General features: G+C 35.6%; 1 protein-coding gene across 1 annotated transcript; it reads left to right on the top strand.

Moving 5' to 3' along the window:
* Positions 1 to 1,457: 1,457 nt before the first annotated feature.
* On the top strand, positions 1,458 to 5,838 carry LOC128179101 (trans-L-3-hydroxyproline dehydratase-like). Its single transcript, XM_052846599.1, has 4 exons — positions 1,458 to 2,457; positions 2,907 to 3,059; positions 3,478 to 3,617; positions 4,498 to 5,838. Exons 1-4 carry the CDS (start codon positions 1,992 to 1,994, stop codon positions 4,756 to 4,758), a joined length of 1,020 nt encoding a protein of 339 aa, XP_052702559.1. The 5' UTR covers positions 1,458 to 1,991; the 3' UTR covers positions 4,759 to 5,838.
* Positions 5,839 to 17,262: the final 11,424 nt, after the last annotated feature.

The raw sequence follows: 17,262 nt of genomic DNA, 5'->3' as shown, positions 1-17,262 counted from the left end.
CATTCGCAGGGGTGTTTTTACTCGCTTCGTATTTACACATCATGTTGACATTCGAAACTCTCGGGATTTTTCATATTAAATGCACCGAATTAGAGTTATCTCCCGTATTTCCTTTGATGAACAGAATATATGACAAATTTTCAATGAAAATTTACATGTATTTGTAATATCGTTTCTGAGTTTACCCATGTAAATGTGATATTGTGGAAACATAAACTAAAGAGCCTCCTGTGATTTAGCGTGAATGTAATGCGCATGCGCAAGATTGTAAAATCCAAAAATTCCAGATGATTTCCGGATTTTTAAAAGGAGATTTCGTTGATTATCAATTAGCAAAGTTGAGAAAAAATAAAAAATTGGTAATCTTCAAGTAACAATGATGTTTAAAATATAAAAACCAAAACACAGTACTCTTCCGATTTCTCGGTATTAAAGTCCAAATATTCGAGTCTATTATTTTAATATAGTAGTAAAGATAATGGCGGAGATGCAGAGTTAGAAGTAAAAGTTATCAGACACTGAGTGTAACGTTTGCGCAAGTCTGTCAGTGTGACGGTGGTCTTACATTCACTATAGCTGAACAGAACATAATCTTAATAGTCAGATATATTCGTTTAAATTTCACACCTGTCTGTGATTTTTTTTTCTTCTAAAAATATGCAATTCGTAAGAAGGTCATCACTTAGGATCTAAAATAATGTGCAGGCACGTAGCATCGTTTTTGAAAGTGGGGGGGGGGGGGGGGCAGACTCATCCAAAAAATCTTGACAAGCAAAAAAACAAAAAAAAAAAGAAATTTATAATTTCCCTAAATCTTCAAAAACCTAATCCGTGGTGGGGGGGGGGGATATAATTTTAATTTCACTTTCACTCCAAATTTTCTTATTTTTATATCAATTTTTACATACTCCTAAAAAAAGGGGGGGGGGGGCAACTCCATGATAATTGAATTTTTTATATGTAAATTTTAAAAAATTAGTTGCTGCGGGAAAAAGAGGGGGGGGGGGGCAGCCCCCCCCCCCCCCGATGCTACGTGCCTGATGTGGGGACCAGTCACAAAGCGAGCAGACGCGAGCTGTTGCGTCATTACAGTCTTTCATGATACAAAAAGGGAGCGCAAGCGAGCGCATCATCATCTATGTACCTTTAGGGGGGCACAAAAGGCTTAATGTAGGGGCTCTACAATGCTAGCTGACGACTACTATAAGATAAACATATAATCTTTTCAAAGTGGAAACTAATGTTTAATACGTAGCAGGGTAAAAGGGGGGGGGGGTACATACGTAGTTCTGTCTTATCTTTCATATGCTTTTGCTCCAACCCCCCCCCCCCCCGGCTTAACATGAACGCAGAATGCAACACCTCTTATTTTTTAAACTTCTATGTAGTTATGAGCGAGGTCAAAATTCTATAGAGTCAGTTTTCAACGTGTGTGTGTGTGGGGGGGGTGGGGGTGGTCGTAGATCTACAGGCCTGGACTGGTTTTCTACTGGATCCAAGGACCCCATATGTCATGGTTTTCTACTGGATCTAAGAACCCTATATGTCATTTAATACTGACCCTTGGTCAGTTTTCTCCGAAGAAATTTGTCCCCTGAGTCAATATTCTACGGGGGGCACTTTTCGTCGTAACAAAGAAAACCATGGGATTTTGAGAAAATTTAACCATGCACATTTGCATTGGCGTCGGAACCGGATGGGGACTTTTTGCAAAGTTAGACTTAACCATAACTAATTTCCTTTTTTCTGCTTGTCAAGGTTTCTAATGAGTCTTGTCCCCCCCCCCCCCTTCCCCAAATTTCAATTTTCCTTCCGACGCCTCTGACTCGCATAAAATAATATAAGTCCTTTTCTACATTTTTCTAAGTAAGCGATGTAGGCGAGGTCTCCGCGGTAAATTACTTCACTTCGAGGATAACTTTACCGGTATCGCATTTGGAGGGCCTATCGACGGCCCGTGTCATGCCTGAAGTAATCGTGTGATCGTGACCATGCCTTTAACATTTCCCGTGAAAATCTCCACAACGGAAATGCATACCGCTGGAGAACCCTTACGAATTGTAGAAAGCGGACTCCCTGAGTTGCAGGGTGCGACTTTGCTGGATAAGATAAACTACATGAGAGACAACCTGGACGAATACAGAAAACTGTTGATGTGGGAACCACGAGGTCATTTTGATATGTATGGTGTCCTGCTGGTGACACCAGATATTGAATCTTGCGATTTTGCCTGTATTTTTATCCACAATGAAGGTTATTCTACAATGTGTGGTCACGCTGTCATAGCTTTGGGACGTTACGCCATAGAAAAAGGGCTCATTAAAACGATCACTTCTCCGGAGACTCAAGTCAACATCCAGTGTCCGTGTGGTCCCGTGACTGCTTACGTCACATATGACGGTCAGAAGACCGGAGCTGTCAGGTTCCAAAGTGTTCCATGCTTTGTTTTCAAACCAGGTAAAAGCACTGCCAATTTCATGCCCTAATGAATGATGGAATCTTTTTAGAGTAATACTTAATTAAACCTTAAAAGGTTTCGCACGATTGAAGAAAAACTACTTTAAAAAAAAGAATATGGATCTTCAAGACTTTATTCTATACCTTAGGATGCAACAAACTTGATTGCATCTGCAACAAACCGTAGTGCAGCACAAGGTTTCTATAAAGTTTTGTAAGGAATATTTATTTTGAAAATTCCAATTCTTTTTTATATTTTGTTTGAAGGAAACCCTCCGTTATCTTTTCGAAAATTCAGTAGGTCGCTCTAGAGGTCTCTGTGTATACATACAATAGCCATTTGAGCAAACATTTTGTTATAAACAAACTGATCTCAAGCAAATACATCTTTTAATGATTAATCCGAAGACGTCATTTTACAAACGAGACACACTTTCTAAATTTTTCAGACTTGGCTGTAGAGGTCCCTGGCTATGGTCACATTACGGTGGACATTGTTTATGGAGGCGCTTTCTACGCTATTGTACCTGCCGGACAGTACGGACTGGACATCCGGGAATCCAAGGTGTCAGAGCTAAGGGCGGCTGCTGGTGCCACAACAGGTAATGTGGTCCTTCACGGTCTGGTTTAAGCATTAAGGAGAGCTTTGAACAACAAACATAAAAGCAAGTAAAGAAACGATATCAGTAGTAATACCGGTCGGTAGCAAAACTTTTTAACGTAAAGTCAAAAGATGGTTTTATGACAAAGATGAAGTCGTCCAAAGATTAGTTCAGTGCACCAGATGGCGCTACAATAAGACCAAAATATTGCGCTTCAAAAAAAACAACAAAGACCTCTACGGTAAAGGCCATCAGGTCAAAATATTATTTTATTATTATTGAAATTTAGATGAAACACTACATATTTGAGGCAGAAGGGAGTAAAGATATGTCCTTCTAATTATACATGGCCTTAAACTGTGCACAAAGCCTTCCTTTTTATCTGATTTGTTAATATTTCGAGACGATTTATTTCCAGACGTTTTGAGAAAACAATTGGAGTTGTCCCACCCAGAGACGGAGGGTGTGTCGTTCGTGTACGGTACGATTCTGACGGACGGAAACGACGACTACTCAGAGGAAATCACAGACACCATGTGTGTCTTTGCGGAAAGAGAGGTCGGCGGTGTGATTTTATAGCCTCTAACTGTTAATTTCACTGGCTTGCCGTCTTTAGCTTAAACGATGTTCAAAAAGGATATCCCTAAACATATGAAAACGGTCCCTTTTGATACAATGAATTATAGAAAATCTATACACAAATCTGGTTTGTGACCCTGAATAAAAATGACCGGAATGAGTGGACTTTGCTACAATAGACGATATGTACGTGACTGAATTAAATTTAGCAGATCTGAAAATACTGGTTTACATACCACGTGACTTTATTTATCGCTAATTTCTCACAAGTTAGAGAGAAATTTGGCAATCAGAAAGAAAATTTGTAATTAATACAACTTACTCATAATCATTAATGTATTCTTATAAACGAAGGTAGATGACAGATAATGTGACGTCGAACACGCTCATCGAAATCTACAAGTATGTCACGTCACACGTGTGACACGGTAACAATATGAAAACAATATAAAAGGTTTAAAAGCGAGTTCACACCAGGTTTCATTCATGATTTATTTCCCTCATATGAGGATTATTTCAGAACATACAATTATACATACATGCAGCACATATAATTATAAGACAAAGCATAAGTATTTACATATATACACCAAAAATAAAAACAACAACAAAAAGGGGGGTCCTACACGGGGGAGGGGACACGCAAATAGGCAGGTTTTGCTTCTAACATTTGGTTAGATAAATCTATCGTTTATATCCTTCAAATGATTATTTGCAGTGAGATAAACTGGATTTTTTTTTGTAAGTTGACATAGTTATGGCGAAAACATTTTGACAAAAATAATATCTTGTGATATATAGTTTCAAAAAGTGGTATTGTTTTGGTAAAATAATTACAACTGCACGTATGGTTTAACAGGTTGATAGGTCACCTTGTGGGTCAGGGACATCGTCCAGAATTGCTCTTCAGTACTTCAAGAACAAGGTCAAGGTTAACCAATCAAGGACGTTCAGAGGTCCTTCTGGAGACGTGTTTACTGCAAAGGTGGTCAAAGAGGTCAGCTGTGGAAAATACCGAGCTGTTGTCACTGAAGTCAAAGGTCATGGTTATTTCTGTGGAAATTCTACTTTCACCTTGGAAGAAAACGATGTCCACGGAAGAGGGTTTCTTTTACAGTAGCAGACTTGCAGTTGGATTAATTTTACCTATTAAGCACAAAAATAGCAGAGAACCGAATGGAACTATAAACAATAGTTATATTTTCATCGTATACTTGGTAATCAAAAATTTTGATATAGTACACTTTCTTATATAATATACAGCTTATTGAAATAATAGTTTTGATTTGATCCTGTATCCTAATACAGTGTAATTCATTTAAACAATAAAATGCTTTCTATGGTGATCCATTCGGGATAATACACAACCCGCGTTAGCGTGTTATGTTAATTTTTTCTGCACTGAAAAAATTATAACCCGCATGAATCATCAAAGAAAGCATTTTATTGTTTATATTAACATCTTCCTTTTAGATAATTAGTAAATTGATTGTGAAAAGTTAGTAAAATTAACTAAATTACTGTTAATGTACATAAGTACGTAAGCTAAAAGAAACAGCCTAATCGTGTCTTGTGAGACTTTGAGTCTGACATCATCATGATTTTTTCATGCAGTCCGTGGTTTTCCCTAGGTCGCTGTAGGTTTGGACAAATCGATAAACAGGGCGTGTCATTTTCAGTCCTGTCACTTTCTTGTCAGTTGCAAGCTATGTAGATTTTGACCAATCGATGAACGAGGTGTGTAGATTTTAGTCTGGCTGTTTCTATAGAGCTATGAATTAACTATAAGTTCCCGTATGAAATAGAGGAAATAATACTAGGTAGATGTAAATATAATTTATCAATAAGCATTTTCATACATAAATATTCTCGATCCTTGATCTATAAGTGCAAATGCATAATTCAGTCCAAACTTGTATATATATATTTATTCGAATGTTTTAAATATATATTTACAATATACAAGTTTTACCTTTTGATGACTGTACATGTATATAGTAATAAATTACAGAGTACATTTGGAATCAAGTCATTTTTCTTTTCAAAAAAATCCTTAAAGCTGTTCCACGGTGGAAACCTAAATCTTTTCGATTAAAAAACTTTTTCTGGCTTTTGTTAATATTGTGACAAAATAATACTTTTTATTACCTAATCAAAAAGAGTTTGTTGTTTTATTAAAGAATAAATATTTTCTCGTATTTTGTTTGTGTATTCGGGATAGAAGGTGATCAATTGAACTGCCAGTCAATAGACTGCGATCTCTAAGACCGCCGGTCAATAGACTGTGATCTATTGGACCGCCGGTCAATACACTGCGATCTATTGGACAGGCAACGTATTTTAGAAAAAGTTGAATTGCTACAAGATTAAAAGATAACTTTATTATATATGGTATGAAAACATTCTGTAAATTATACTTGGGAATTAGGTAATAAAACAATTATTTAATGCCTGAACAGTCAATAGACCCGAATTTTTTCCCTTGGTGCAGGGAACAGTTCAGTATGATCTATTGCCCTCGGCCGTTGGCTTCGGGCAATAGATCATACTAAGCTGTTTCCTGTACCTCGGGAAAAATATTCGGGCGTATTGACTGCTCAAGCATTAAAGAATTGTATAATGTTTCGATAACTGTGTTACTTTCTTAATACCTAACAGCACAGTCAGACGGAGATAGGCGGTTTATTTTTAAATTGACATTTATAATTTGTTTTTGTTTGTTGAAATGTCCATTTTTGGGAGTTGATTTTAATCAACTCTCCTATGCATTTACTCGGGCAAAGCGAAAGTGAAACGATGTTTGGACCTAAGCACAAATCAATACCGCTGACAACACTTAGTTCTTGAAAATAATTGATAAATTCGATGATATGTATTCTGAAGCATTGTTTTTCAAGAAAACTTATTTATTAATACCATGAAAATAATAAGATCTTAAATTGTACAAACAGTTTAGATATTTTTTAAAGTCTTATGTATTCCTACCCTAGAGTTCAATGTAGTCTCGTTCAACCAGACGCTTGGCTGTCTCCGTTAATATCCGACACAGAGTCTCTCTTGCTTGTCGGAGATAAACGGAGACAGCCGAGCGTTTGGTTTAACAGGACAAGAGTGCAAGCTTGCCTGGATCCATACAAATTCTCAGAAATATTTCGATTACTGATACTTCTTGCCATGCAAAATCACATATCGTTGATTTTGAATAAATGATAATCGATAAAATCAACTTCCGTCAGTACTTCAGTACTTTGATTAAGCTTATGCTGCTAAAATATCTTTAGTTACCAAATATCTTATTAATCAAAGTACTGAAAATACTGGAAAGCGGTTAGCAGGCTTGTTTTCAAGGTATTGGAAAAACATGCAACAATATTTCATTTGGGATCCTGAAATGTTTCCAGGGGAGGGAGGGGGGTTTCGAGGGATCATTGAATTTGACGGGGAAGGGGGTGTGAGGCCTAATTTCAGTAATTATTATTATTTATTTTACGCAAGTACTTAATTCCGCTATTCCGCTATTTTGTATCAAATCGCAAGAATATAAAATCGCGATCACCATTTTTTTTGTTATAATGGAAATTACACTTACGAACGAAACAGTTAGTCTGAGAAATTATTCGGGTGCCAGTTTATTACTTGCTGAAATACCTTTTAAAGATTTATTTAGGCCCTGTAATTAATTCAATTACCAATTCTATTTCCAAGGGGACTCTATGTATTTAAAATATTTACCTATGATTTGTTTGCGAATTAAATTCATCTATTAGAATTAATTGTCTTTTTCTTCTCTTTTCGTTTATTGTCATGCATTAAAACTCATTCAAACAAGCTGCGCTTGGGTACGTTACAATCAGCAATGAACTAAACAATCAATCTATCAAAATCAATCAATGAATTAGTCAGTCAATAAATAAAAAATGATTTAATCAATAGGTTAAAACAATTAAAGTATTAAACAATGTTTTGCTTTAGTCAATGTTTCAATATGACAATCAATCAATGTAAATGTGAAATAGTTTAAATCACATATTTACTCAAGTGAACCATAAAAACTTACTTGTTCTATTACTTAAATTAAAGTCACTAAGGTTAAAAAATGTAGTGTGAAAATTGTAAAAAAAAAAACAAAACTAGACTTTTGTTGCAAAAGCAACAAAAAGGTCTTCCGTTTTGATTTACATGTATCAATTTAACTGTACGACATTACTTCTCTAACATAGAAAAAATAGTGGATGTGATAATTATTGTGAATGATATATCCAGACGTTACTTCTATGTAAAACAACCGGAATAAAAAAGAAATCAGTTTTTGAAGTACTTTCTGTGACGACCGGAAGTAGCGACGAACTAAACAAAACATGTTAACCAGTTTTACTATCATAAGTCAATCTTTCTGCCAAATTTGAGATATCTTTGAAACAATGTTTTCTGTCTCGGGACCGGAAACGGACGAACGGAAGTTTTTAAAAAAGGGCTCGTATTTCGCATACATTTGCTTAGCGTGCATCACTGTTTATGGGGCTAGATAAAACACACAAGAAGGTTAGTTAAACTTGTTAAAAACATGATTTGTTTGAACCCTTACGGTGGGAACCGGAAGTGACAGTTGACAAAATAAAACCCGTAAAACACATTTTCAATTAAATGTCTATCATTCACGAAAGCTTTGTGTCTCAATCACTTACAGTGACAAAAATCTCGCGGGCATCACATTTGGAAAAGCTACATAGAGATATTTGAGATATCTCAACGGAAGTAAAATTTATTTGCTTATTTAACATTATATATATGTAATAACTAAGATTGTATACTGATATATTCATTGTATGTCTTATATATAAATTAAGAAAAAAAATTGATGAGCTGCCGATGACGACTGGAAGTTACGCCGAACCAAACAAAATAGTGTAAACACATGTACATACATAGGTATATTATCCCACAAAGTTTGATTGTTCAAGTCAATACTGTTTCTGGGGTCTCGTCGAAATAAGGTTTTTTGTCTCGGAACAGGAAACAGACAAACGCAAGTGCTCAAAGTAAATTGTATTAAATATTATTTGTATACTTGTCCTTTGTACTTTATTGTTCATCGAGCACACTACAAATGTCAGAAGAATTATGTTAATTTGATTAACAGCTCGATTTGTTTGAAGTCTTTCTGTGTGGACCGGAAGCGACGGAAAACAAAATGAAACCAGTTAAATACATTTTCAATCAAATGTCTATCATCCATGAAAGTTTTGTGCTTTGATCACATTTAGTTTCTGAGATCTCGTTTGTACAAAATGTGTTTTAAAAAAGCTACCTGAAATATTTGAGATCTCTCACCGGAAGTAGATTTTTGTTGTTGATATAACATCGCATAGATAACTTATGCTTAAAGGCCGAACATTTTTACCGGGTGGTAAATCTCAGGTGAGGGCGGGGCTTAATTATTAGAGGTGTGAAAGCCTCCGGGGCTTGCAGTCTATCTGTGGTCGTGAACGCTGCTAATCGCTATACACAGGAAGCAAATTAATACACAGGAAATAAATAATTAGTCAGAATTGGTCTTAGTTTATTTGTTCTAATGACCATACGAAGCGATTTTATACGGAAATGGTATGTGTCGTCCGAATTTTCTCTAAGCACACGTGTGTAAAGCACAATTGAAAAAATGCAGTAAATTAATTCTGCTATAAAAGTATAACTCAGAACACTGTGTTTAGCACTTGACATTGTTTCAAAAGTTAATTTTAACAATTATAATAGTATAAGAAAACCATACGACCGGTAAGAATGTGGAATGTAAAGACAGCCATTATAGGTCGAAAATTAATGGATTTTCTTTTTCCATGGAGTGACACACACCAACTTCTTACCAGTAAATATAGCTTTAGTAGCATATATTGTACGTTTGTTGTAAAAAGAAAATTTGATATGTTTTGGAGCTGTCTATGCATTTTCGTGGAATTTATTAGGTCACACACATTCAACATAATTCAAATATAAATTGTGCGTATTTACAATCACTGAATAATTATTTTTCATAACCAATTTTAATACTGGTAATGTTTAAAAATCAATTTTCAATTCCCCCTTTTAATACATGACGGAAGATATCAAAGATAATGTTGTTAATTGCTAGTTAACAGAAATCCGCGGACCTGGCCAGATCACGCTCGGACGATCACGTCAATCAAACTGGGTGCTATTGTTTCAAACTTGATTGACAAGCGGCATCATTTTGAAGTTTGTACAGGTAAAAAAGGGGGCGTTTGTAAAATGTTCGGCCTTTAAAATTTATACTTATATATTTATTTTATGAAAAAGGAATTAAATGCGTGAAAGAAGTTATTTTTTTATGTGCTTCCGGTGACGACCGGAAGTTACGCCGAGCAAAACAAAATAGTGGGAACACATCTACATACATTGGTCTATCATCCCACTTAGCTTGATCGTTTAAGTCGTTACCGTTTTTGAGATCTCGTCGAAAAAAAGGTTTTTTGTCTCGGGACAGGAAACGGACGACCGGAAGTGCTCAATGTAAATTGTATTTAATATTTTTGTTGTACTTGCCTTTTCTACTTAATTGTTCATCGACTTCACTACAAATATAAAAGAAAAACAGTTTAACGGATAAACGGCTCTATTTGTTTAAACTCTTTCTGTGTGGACCGGAAGTGACGGAAGATAAAACAAAACCGGTTAAACACATCTTCAATCAAATGTCTATCATCCATTAAAGTTTTGTGCTTTGATCACTTACAGTTTCTGAGATCTCGTTTGTACAAAATGTGTTTTAAAAAAGCTACCTGAAATATTTGAGATCTCTCACCGGAAGTAGATTTTTGTTGTTGATATAACATCGCCATAGATAACTTATGCTTAAAATTTATACTTATATATTTATTTTATGAAAAAGGAATTAAATGCGTGAAAGAAGTTATTTTTTATGTGCTTCCGGTGACGACCGGAAGTTACACCGAGCAAAACAAAATAGTGGGAACACATCTACATACATTGGTCTATCATCCCACTAAGTTTGATCGTTTAAGTCGTTACCGTTTTTGAGATCTCGTCGAAAAAAAGGTTTTTTTTCTCGGGACAGGAAACGGACGACCGGAAGTGCTCAATGTAAATTGTATTTAATATTTTTGTTGTACTTGCCTTTTCTACTTAATTGTTCATCGACTTCACTACAAATATAAAAGCAAAACAGTTTAACGGATAAACGGCTCTATTTGTTTGAACTCTTTCTGTGTGGACCGGAAGTGACGGAAGATAAAACAAAACCGGTTAAACACATCTTCAATCAAATGTCTATCATCCATTAAAGTTTTGTGCTTTGATCACTTACAGTTTCTGAGATCTCGTTTATACAAAATGTGTTTAAAAAATGCTACCTGAGATATTTAAGATATCTCACCGGAAGTAGAATTTTGTTGTTGATATAACATCGCATAGATAACATAAGCATAAAATTTATACTTATATATTTATTTTATGATAAAGGAATTAAATGCGTAAAAGTAGTTATTTTTTATGTGCTTCCGGTGACGACCGGAAGTTACGCCGAGCAAAACAAAATAGTGGGAACACATCTACATACATTGGTCTATCATCCCACTAAGTTTGATAGTTTAAGTCGTTACCGTTTTTGAGATCCCGTCGAAACAAGGTTTTTTGTCTCGGGACAGGAAACGGACGACCGGAAGTGCTCAATGTGAATTGTATTTAATATTTCATTTGTACTTGACTTTTCTACTTAATTGTTCATCGACTTCACTACAAATATAAAAGAAAAACAGTTTTATGGATAAACGGCTCTATTTGTTTGAACTCTTTCTGTGTGAACCGGAAGTGACGGAAGAGAAAACGAAACCGGTTAAACACATCTTCAATAACATGTCTATCATCCATGAAAGTTTTGTGCTTTGATCACTTATAGTTTCTGAGATCTCGTTTGTACAAAATGTGTTTCAAAAAAGGTACCTGAGATATTTGAGATATCTCACCGGAAGTAGATTTTTGTTGTTGATATAACATCGCATAGATAACCTATGCATAGATTTTTCCTTATATATTTATTTAATGGAAAAGGAATTTTATGCGAAAAAGTAGATATTTTTAAAGTGCTTCCGGTGACGACCGGAAGTTACGACGAACAAAACAAAATAGTTTGAACACATCTACAGCTATAGGTCTATCATCCCACAAAGTTTTGATGTTGAAGTTTTTACCGTTTCTGAGATCTCGTTGATACAAGCTTTTTCAATGCGGGACAGGAAACGGACGACCGGAAATGATTTTTGACAAAATGAAAAAAACGCCTCGAGATATTGTCATTTTCTTTCATTCTAGAAAATTTCATAAAAATCTATTCACCCATCTCTGAGAAATCTTGTGGACAAAAAAAAGGAAAAAAAAAAATAATAATAACTAGACACGATCTCGTTGCGAGCAACGAGGAGGTCTTCCGTCCGCTGAAGACGGAAGACCCTAATAATTAAACACTCTTTTTGTCTAAATCTTAATTAAAGAGTGTTTTTCAGCCTGTACTACAGTCAAACACTCTTTTATGTTGAATATTTTAGTTAGAAAATTAGACAAAAAGGAGAGAAAAAAATAGAGAGAAAGAACAAATCTTGGCTCCGGTGAGATTAGAACACACAGCCTTTGCAGGTGTCTCAAAACATGGCTGACGCGAAATAATTCCCGAATTTGTCTTTGAATTTTGGGAGTTTCCGCCCGGAGGAGGAGCTGAGTTTTTGTATGAGATGAAAAACAACGCGTAAGATGTCTGACTATTCAGGTTTGGTAACAGTGCGAGGTCATTTGAAATATTGATGCGTGTTTGTGTCTGAAGGGAGGGGGGGTGAAAAGACCCGAGCTTGATTATCGTCTTAAATAAATCGAAAATAGAATTTTGAGGTGTGGATCTCGGATTCGGTTAACAACAATTAAGGGAAGTCCTAAAACAATGACTGATGCATTTTACCCATGTATTTCAGTGTTGAGAATGTTTTTTCGTGTCGTTTACTATTATGTTTGACTGTTTTATTTCAGCAGGATTGATAAAATCTTAATAAATGTAGAAATAACGAAATCCGTAACACGTAAATTTATTCGGTAAAAATTTGATGACAGTAATTTCCACAGTTCTAACATTCATAAGTAGTTCACACGCTATCGTAGATACAAACTAAATGGAAAACAAGAAATATACATGCAACAGAAATATTACGCGGCTGCTTACATCCCTTGTACTGTGTAAATTTTAAGTCCCCGTACAGGCTATACTAGCCGTTTGATCTCAGGAATTTCTTCTTAATTGTTCAATCCGCTGCATATTTCACAGACAATAAGAATGGGGTCCGAGGTACATTTACACAAAATTTCATTAGGATTGAGTAAGGGGCTCAGGAGTTAGAATTTTTTTTACAGACATGTCAAGCACGCCAATCGAAACTCGAATGCCCAAAAATTCATATCTCTCTTAAAAATGAACGAATAGATCTGGTCATTAGTACAGTAATCTAGACTTGAACTAGGTTGAAAATAAAGGTTCAAGATGACAGATCCAGTAAAATCAGGCCAGGAAAACTAAATGATTTTGTGAATAGGAAGGGGGGGGGGGGGGGTCGGTGCGTGTACTGTGTAAATTTAATTTCCAGGTATAGGCAATAAGCACCGTTTAATTTCAGGAATTTTGTCTTAATTGTTCAACCCGCTGCATATTTCACAGACAATAAGAATGGGGTCCGAGGTTCATTTTCACAAATTTTCATTAGGATTGAGTGAAGGGCTTGGAAGTTAGAATTTTTTTTATAGTACATGTCAAACACGACAATTGAAACTCAAATCCCAAAAACTTCATAACTCTGTTATTAATGAACGAATTGGTCTGGTAATTAGTACAGTTATCTAGAATGGTAATTAGTTAAAATTAAAGGCCCAAGATCAAAGATCAAGTAAAATCGGGCCAGAAAAACTAAATGATTTTATGAATCGGGAGGGGGGGGGGGGTCGGTCGTTGACTGCTTTATTAAACGTAGAATATTAAATTCTAAATATCACATATTACACAATTTCTAAATAAAATACATATGTTAGAACAATATATAAGCGTTGTTTGAAAGATGAAACTATTGATTTTTTTTTACATCTATTTATTCTTAGGCTCAAACACTCATAAACGGGTGGTCAGTTTTTAAACCTTGTCGCAGTCACCCGTTCGTTTGTATAGTTACGTGTATAAACTTCGGAGGCTTTTCTTAATCCCGACAGGCAACAGATTTGTATCAGTATATAGACATGCACAAAAAAAGGAAAAAGTACACCATCTTTAATAAAAATGACTTTTTAGCGTTGACTTCCAATCAGTAAGAAGACAATCATTAAACAATGAATTTCAAATTATTTGAATCCATAGACATTATCCCGTAACTTGATATAAAATATGTATAATTTTTGGACGCCAATGTACATTTAGCTTCTATCCAATTTACTCCACGTTTCCTGTACTAGTTCTTATTCAAATGCTAAAACATTTGTACTTGAGAGAGAGAGAGAGAGAGAGAGAGAGAGAGAGAGAGAGAGAGAGAGAGAGATTGATTACATAGCGTTTTATAATGTTCAAGAAATCAATATATAAACAACCTTTGTCAATAAACGCATGTATACATGCATGTGTGTATCTATATATGGGATTAAATACTAAGCAGTCCTCCTTTTTAAGCCGAGTAGAATAACGTGGGTGCATTGCTAAATGTTGTGTGCATACAGTCATTGAGATGGCGGCATTTCTTTGATGCCGGCAAAGCGACCCAGCGAACTCTAATGCGGTCGAACTGCAGGGGCACTTCGGCGGCATGTCTTTGATGTCGGCGATGCGACGAGCGTCGTAATTTAGAGAGCTGCTGACAGAAAAGAGCTCTATATTTGTACTAAAAAAAAGCCGGTATCTTTTTTTATTTATAACAAAAATAAAACGGAAAACATTCAAATCCATCATTTTAAAGATAAACCCATTAATCAAAACACAAATGAGAGAGAAAAAAGATTCGGCACTCAGGGACTGAACCCGGGTCGCCTGGGCACAAGTCCACCACTCTAACGACTGAGCTACGCGGACCCTCGCTTCAGAACTTTGGAGTCCAAAATCTCAAGAATGCGTGGATTGATTTTTAAACAAATTTCATATTCTGAAGTGTTTTAAGCGTCTCTATCGAATGAAAAACTAAAAAAAATTCAAATCCAAAAAATTAAAAAATTAAGGTTTTTCATTTCCTTCCGGTGACGACCGGAAGTGACGGCGGACGTTCGGATATGCGAAGGGCACTGCGGCCGTTCACTCTCTTCCTTCTCGGAAAATTTGAAAGTCCTATCTCGAATACTTTTTGAGAAAAATCGTGAACAAGCAAAAACATAAAATTTTTAATATCTCGGTACCGGAAGTGACGACCGAAAAGATCTCGTGTAATTTTCTTACAAATTTTGTCATGAATAAGATCTAAAAGTTTCATGAAAATCGGCTGAAGCATTTTTGAGAAAACGTGACAGAAAAAAAAAAAAAAATAATAATAACTAGACACGATCTCGTTGCGAGCAACGAGGAGGTCTTCCGTCCGATTTTTAGAAGAGGAAATGACCTTGCCTTTTATCTTACTCAACGAAACATATCAGGAAATGCAGATGTGATTTAAAAGAGGGATGGATGAAGGATTATACACCCCGTTGGATCCCTAATTTAAAGGACCAGCCCCATATTTTATTTCATATTAAATAAGAGGTCTTTTGACCTAATAACAGGTCTAATGACCTGTGATAAAAAGATATCGAAGAAAAAAAATAGGGTCTGCCTTTGTGAACGGAAGACCCTAATAACAATAAGAATAGAAGGGTCTTCCGCTGAAGACGGAAGACCCTAATGATAAAAAACTGTTTTCTAAATCTTAATTGAAGAGTGTTTTTCAACTTGTACTACAGTCCAACAACCCTTTTATGTTGAATATTTTAGTTAGACAATTAAATAAAAAGGAGAGAAAGAAATAGAGAGAAAGAACAAATCTTGGCTCCGGCGTGATTAGAACACATGTCTCAATTTAAACATGGCTGACGCGAAATAATTCCCGAATTTGTCTTTGAATTTGGGGCGTTTCCGCCCGGGATAGGAGCTGAGTTTTTGTATGAGATGAATAACAACGTGTAAGATGTCTGACTATTCAGGTTTGGTAACAGTGCGAGGTCATTTGAAATAGTGATGCTTGTTTGTGTCTGGAGGGGGGTGAAAAGACCCGAGCCTGATTTTCGTCGTAAATAAATCGGAAATAGAATTTTGGGGTGTGAATCTCGGATTCGGTTAACAACAATTAGGGAAAATCCTAAAACAATGACTGATGCATTTTACCCATGTATTTCAGTATTGAGAATTTTTTTTTGTGTCGTTTACTATTATGTTTGACTGTTTTATTTCAACAGGATTGATAAAATCTTGATAAATGTAGAAATAACGAAATCAGTAACACGTAAATTTATTCGGTAAAAATTTGATGACAGTAATTTCCAAAGTTCTAACATTCATAGGTAGTTCACACGCTATCGTAGATACAGACAAAATGGAAAACAAGAAATATACATGCAACAGAAATATTACGCGGCTGCTTACATCCCTTGTACTCTGAAAATTTTAAGTCCCCGTACAGGCTATACTCGCCGTTTGGTCTCAGGAATTTCTTCTTAATTGTTAAATCCGCTGCATATTTGGCAGACAATAAGAATGGGGTCCGAGGTACATTTACACAAAATGTCATTAGGATTGAGTAAGGGGCTCGGGAGTTAGAATTTTTTTCTACAGTACGTGTCAAGCACGCCAATCGAAACTCAAATGCCCAAAAAATCATAACTCTCTTAAAAATGAACGAATAGGTCTGGTCATTAGAACAGTAATCTAGAATTGAACTAGGTTGAAAATAATGGTTCAAGATGAAAGATCCAGTAAAATCAGGCCAGAAAAACTAAATGATTTTGTGAATAGGAAGGGGGGGGGGGGGTCGGTGCGTGTACTGTGTAAATTTAATTTCCACGTATAGGCAATAAGCGTCGTTTAATCTCAGGAATTTCGTCTTAATTCTTCAATCCGCTGCATATTTAACAGACGATAAGAATGTGGTCCGAGGTTTGAAAGATGTAACTATTGATTTTTTTTTTTTTACATCTGTTTATTCTTAGGCTCAAACACTCTTAAACGGGTGGTCAATTTTCAAACCTTGTCGCAGTCACCCGTTCGTTTGTATGGTTACGTGTATAAACTTCGGAGGTTTTTCTTAATCCCAGACAGGCAACAGATTTGTATCAGTATATAGACATGCACAAAAAAGAAAAGAAAAAAGTACACCATCTGTAATAAAAATGACTTTTTAGCGTTGACCTCCAATCAGTAAGAAGACAATCATTAAACAATGAATTTTAAATTATTTGAATCCATAGACATTATCCCGTAACTTAAAATAAATACATGTATAATTTTTGTAAGCAATGTACATTTAGCCTCTAAACAATTTACTGCATGTTACTTGTATTAGTTCTTATTCAAATGCTAAAACAGTTGTACTTGAGAGAGAGAGAGAGAGAGAGAGAG

This window comes from Crassostrea angulata, chromosome 3 (genome assembly GCF_025612915.1).
Source record: "Crassostrea angulata isolate pt1a10 chromosome 3, ASM2561291v2, whole genome shotgun sequence".
NCBI classification, from domain to species: Eukaryota; Metazoa; Mollusca; class Bivalvia; order Ostreida; family Ostreidae; genus Magallana; species Magallana angulata.
This window is presented reverse-complemented; position numbering and strand designations above follow the sequence as displayed.

What these genes read in the sequence shown, in the direction of transcription:
- LOC128179101 (XM_052846599.1), top strand. Translation starts at nt 1,992, where the DNA reads ATGCCTTTAACATTTCCCGTGAAAATCTCCACAACGGAAATGCATACC. An exon ending in ATGCTTTGTTTTCAAACCAG is followed by an intron (nt 2,458 to 2,906) that starts GTAAAAGCACTG and finishes TAAATTTTTCAG; the next exon opens with ACTTGGCTGTAGAGGTCCCT. An exon ending in GTGTCTTTGCGGAAAGAGAG is followed by an intron (nt 3,618 to 4,497) that starts GTCGGCGGTGTG and finishes ATGGTTTAACAG; the next exon opens with GTTGATAGGTCACCTTGTGG.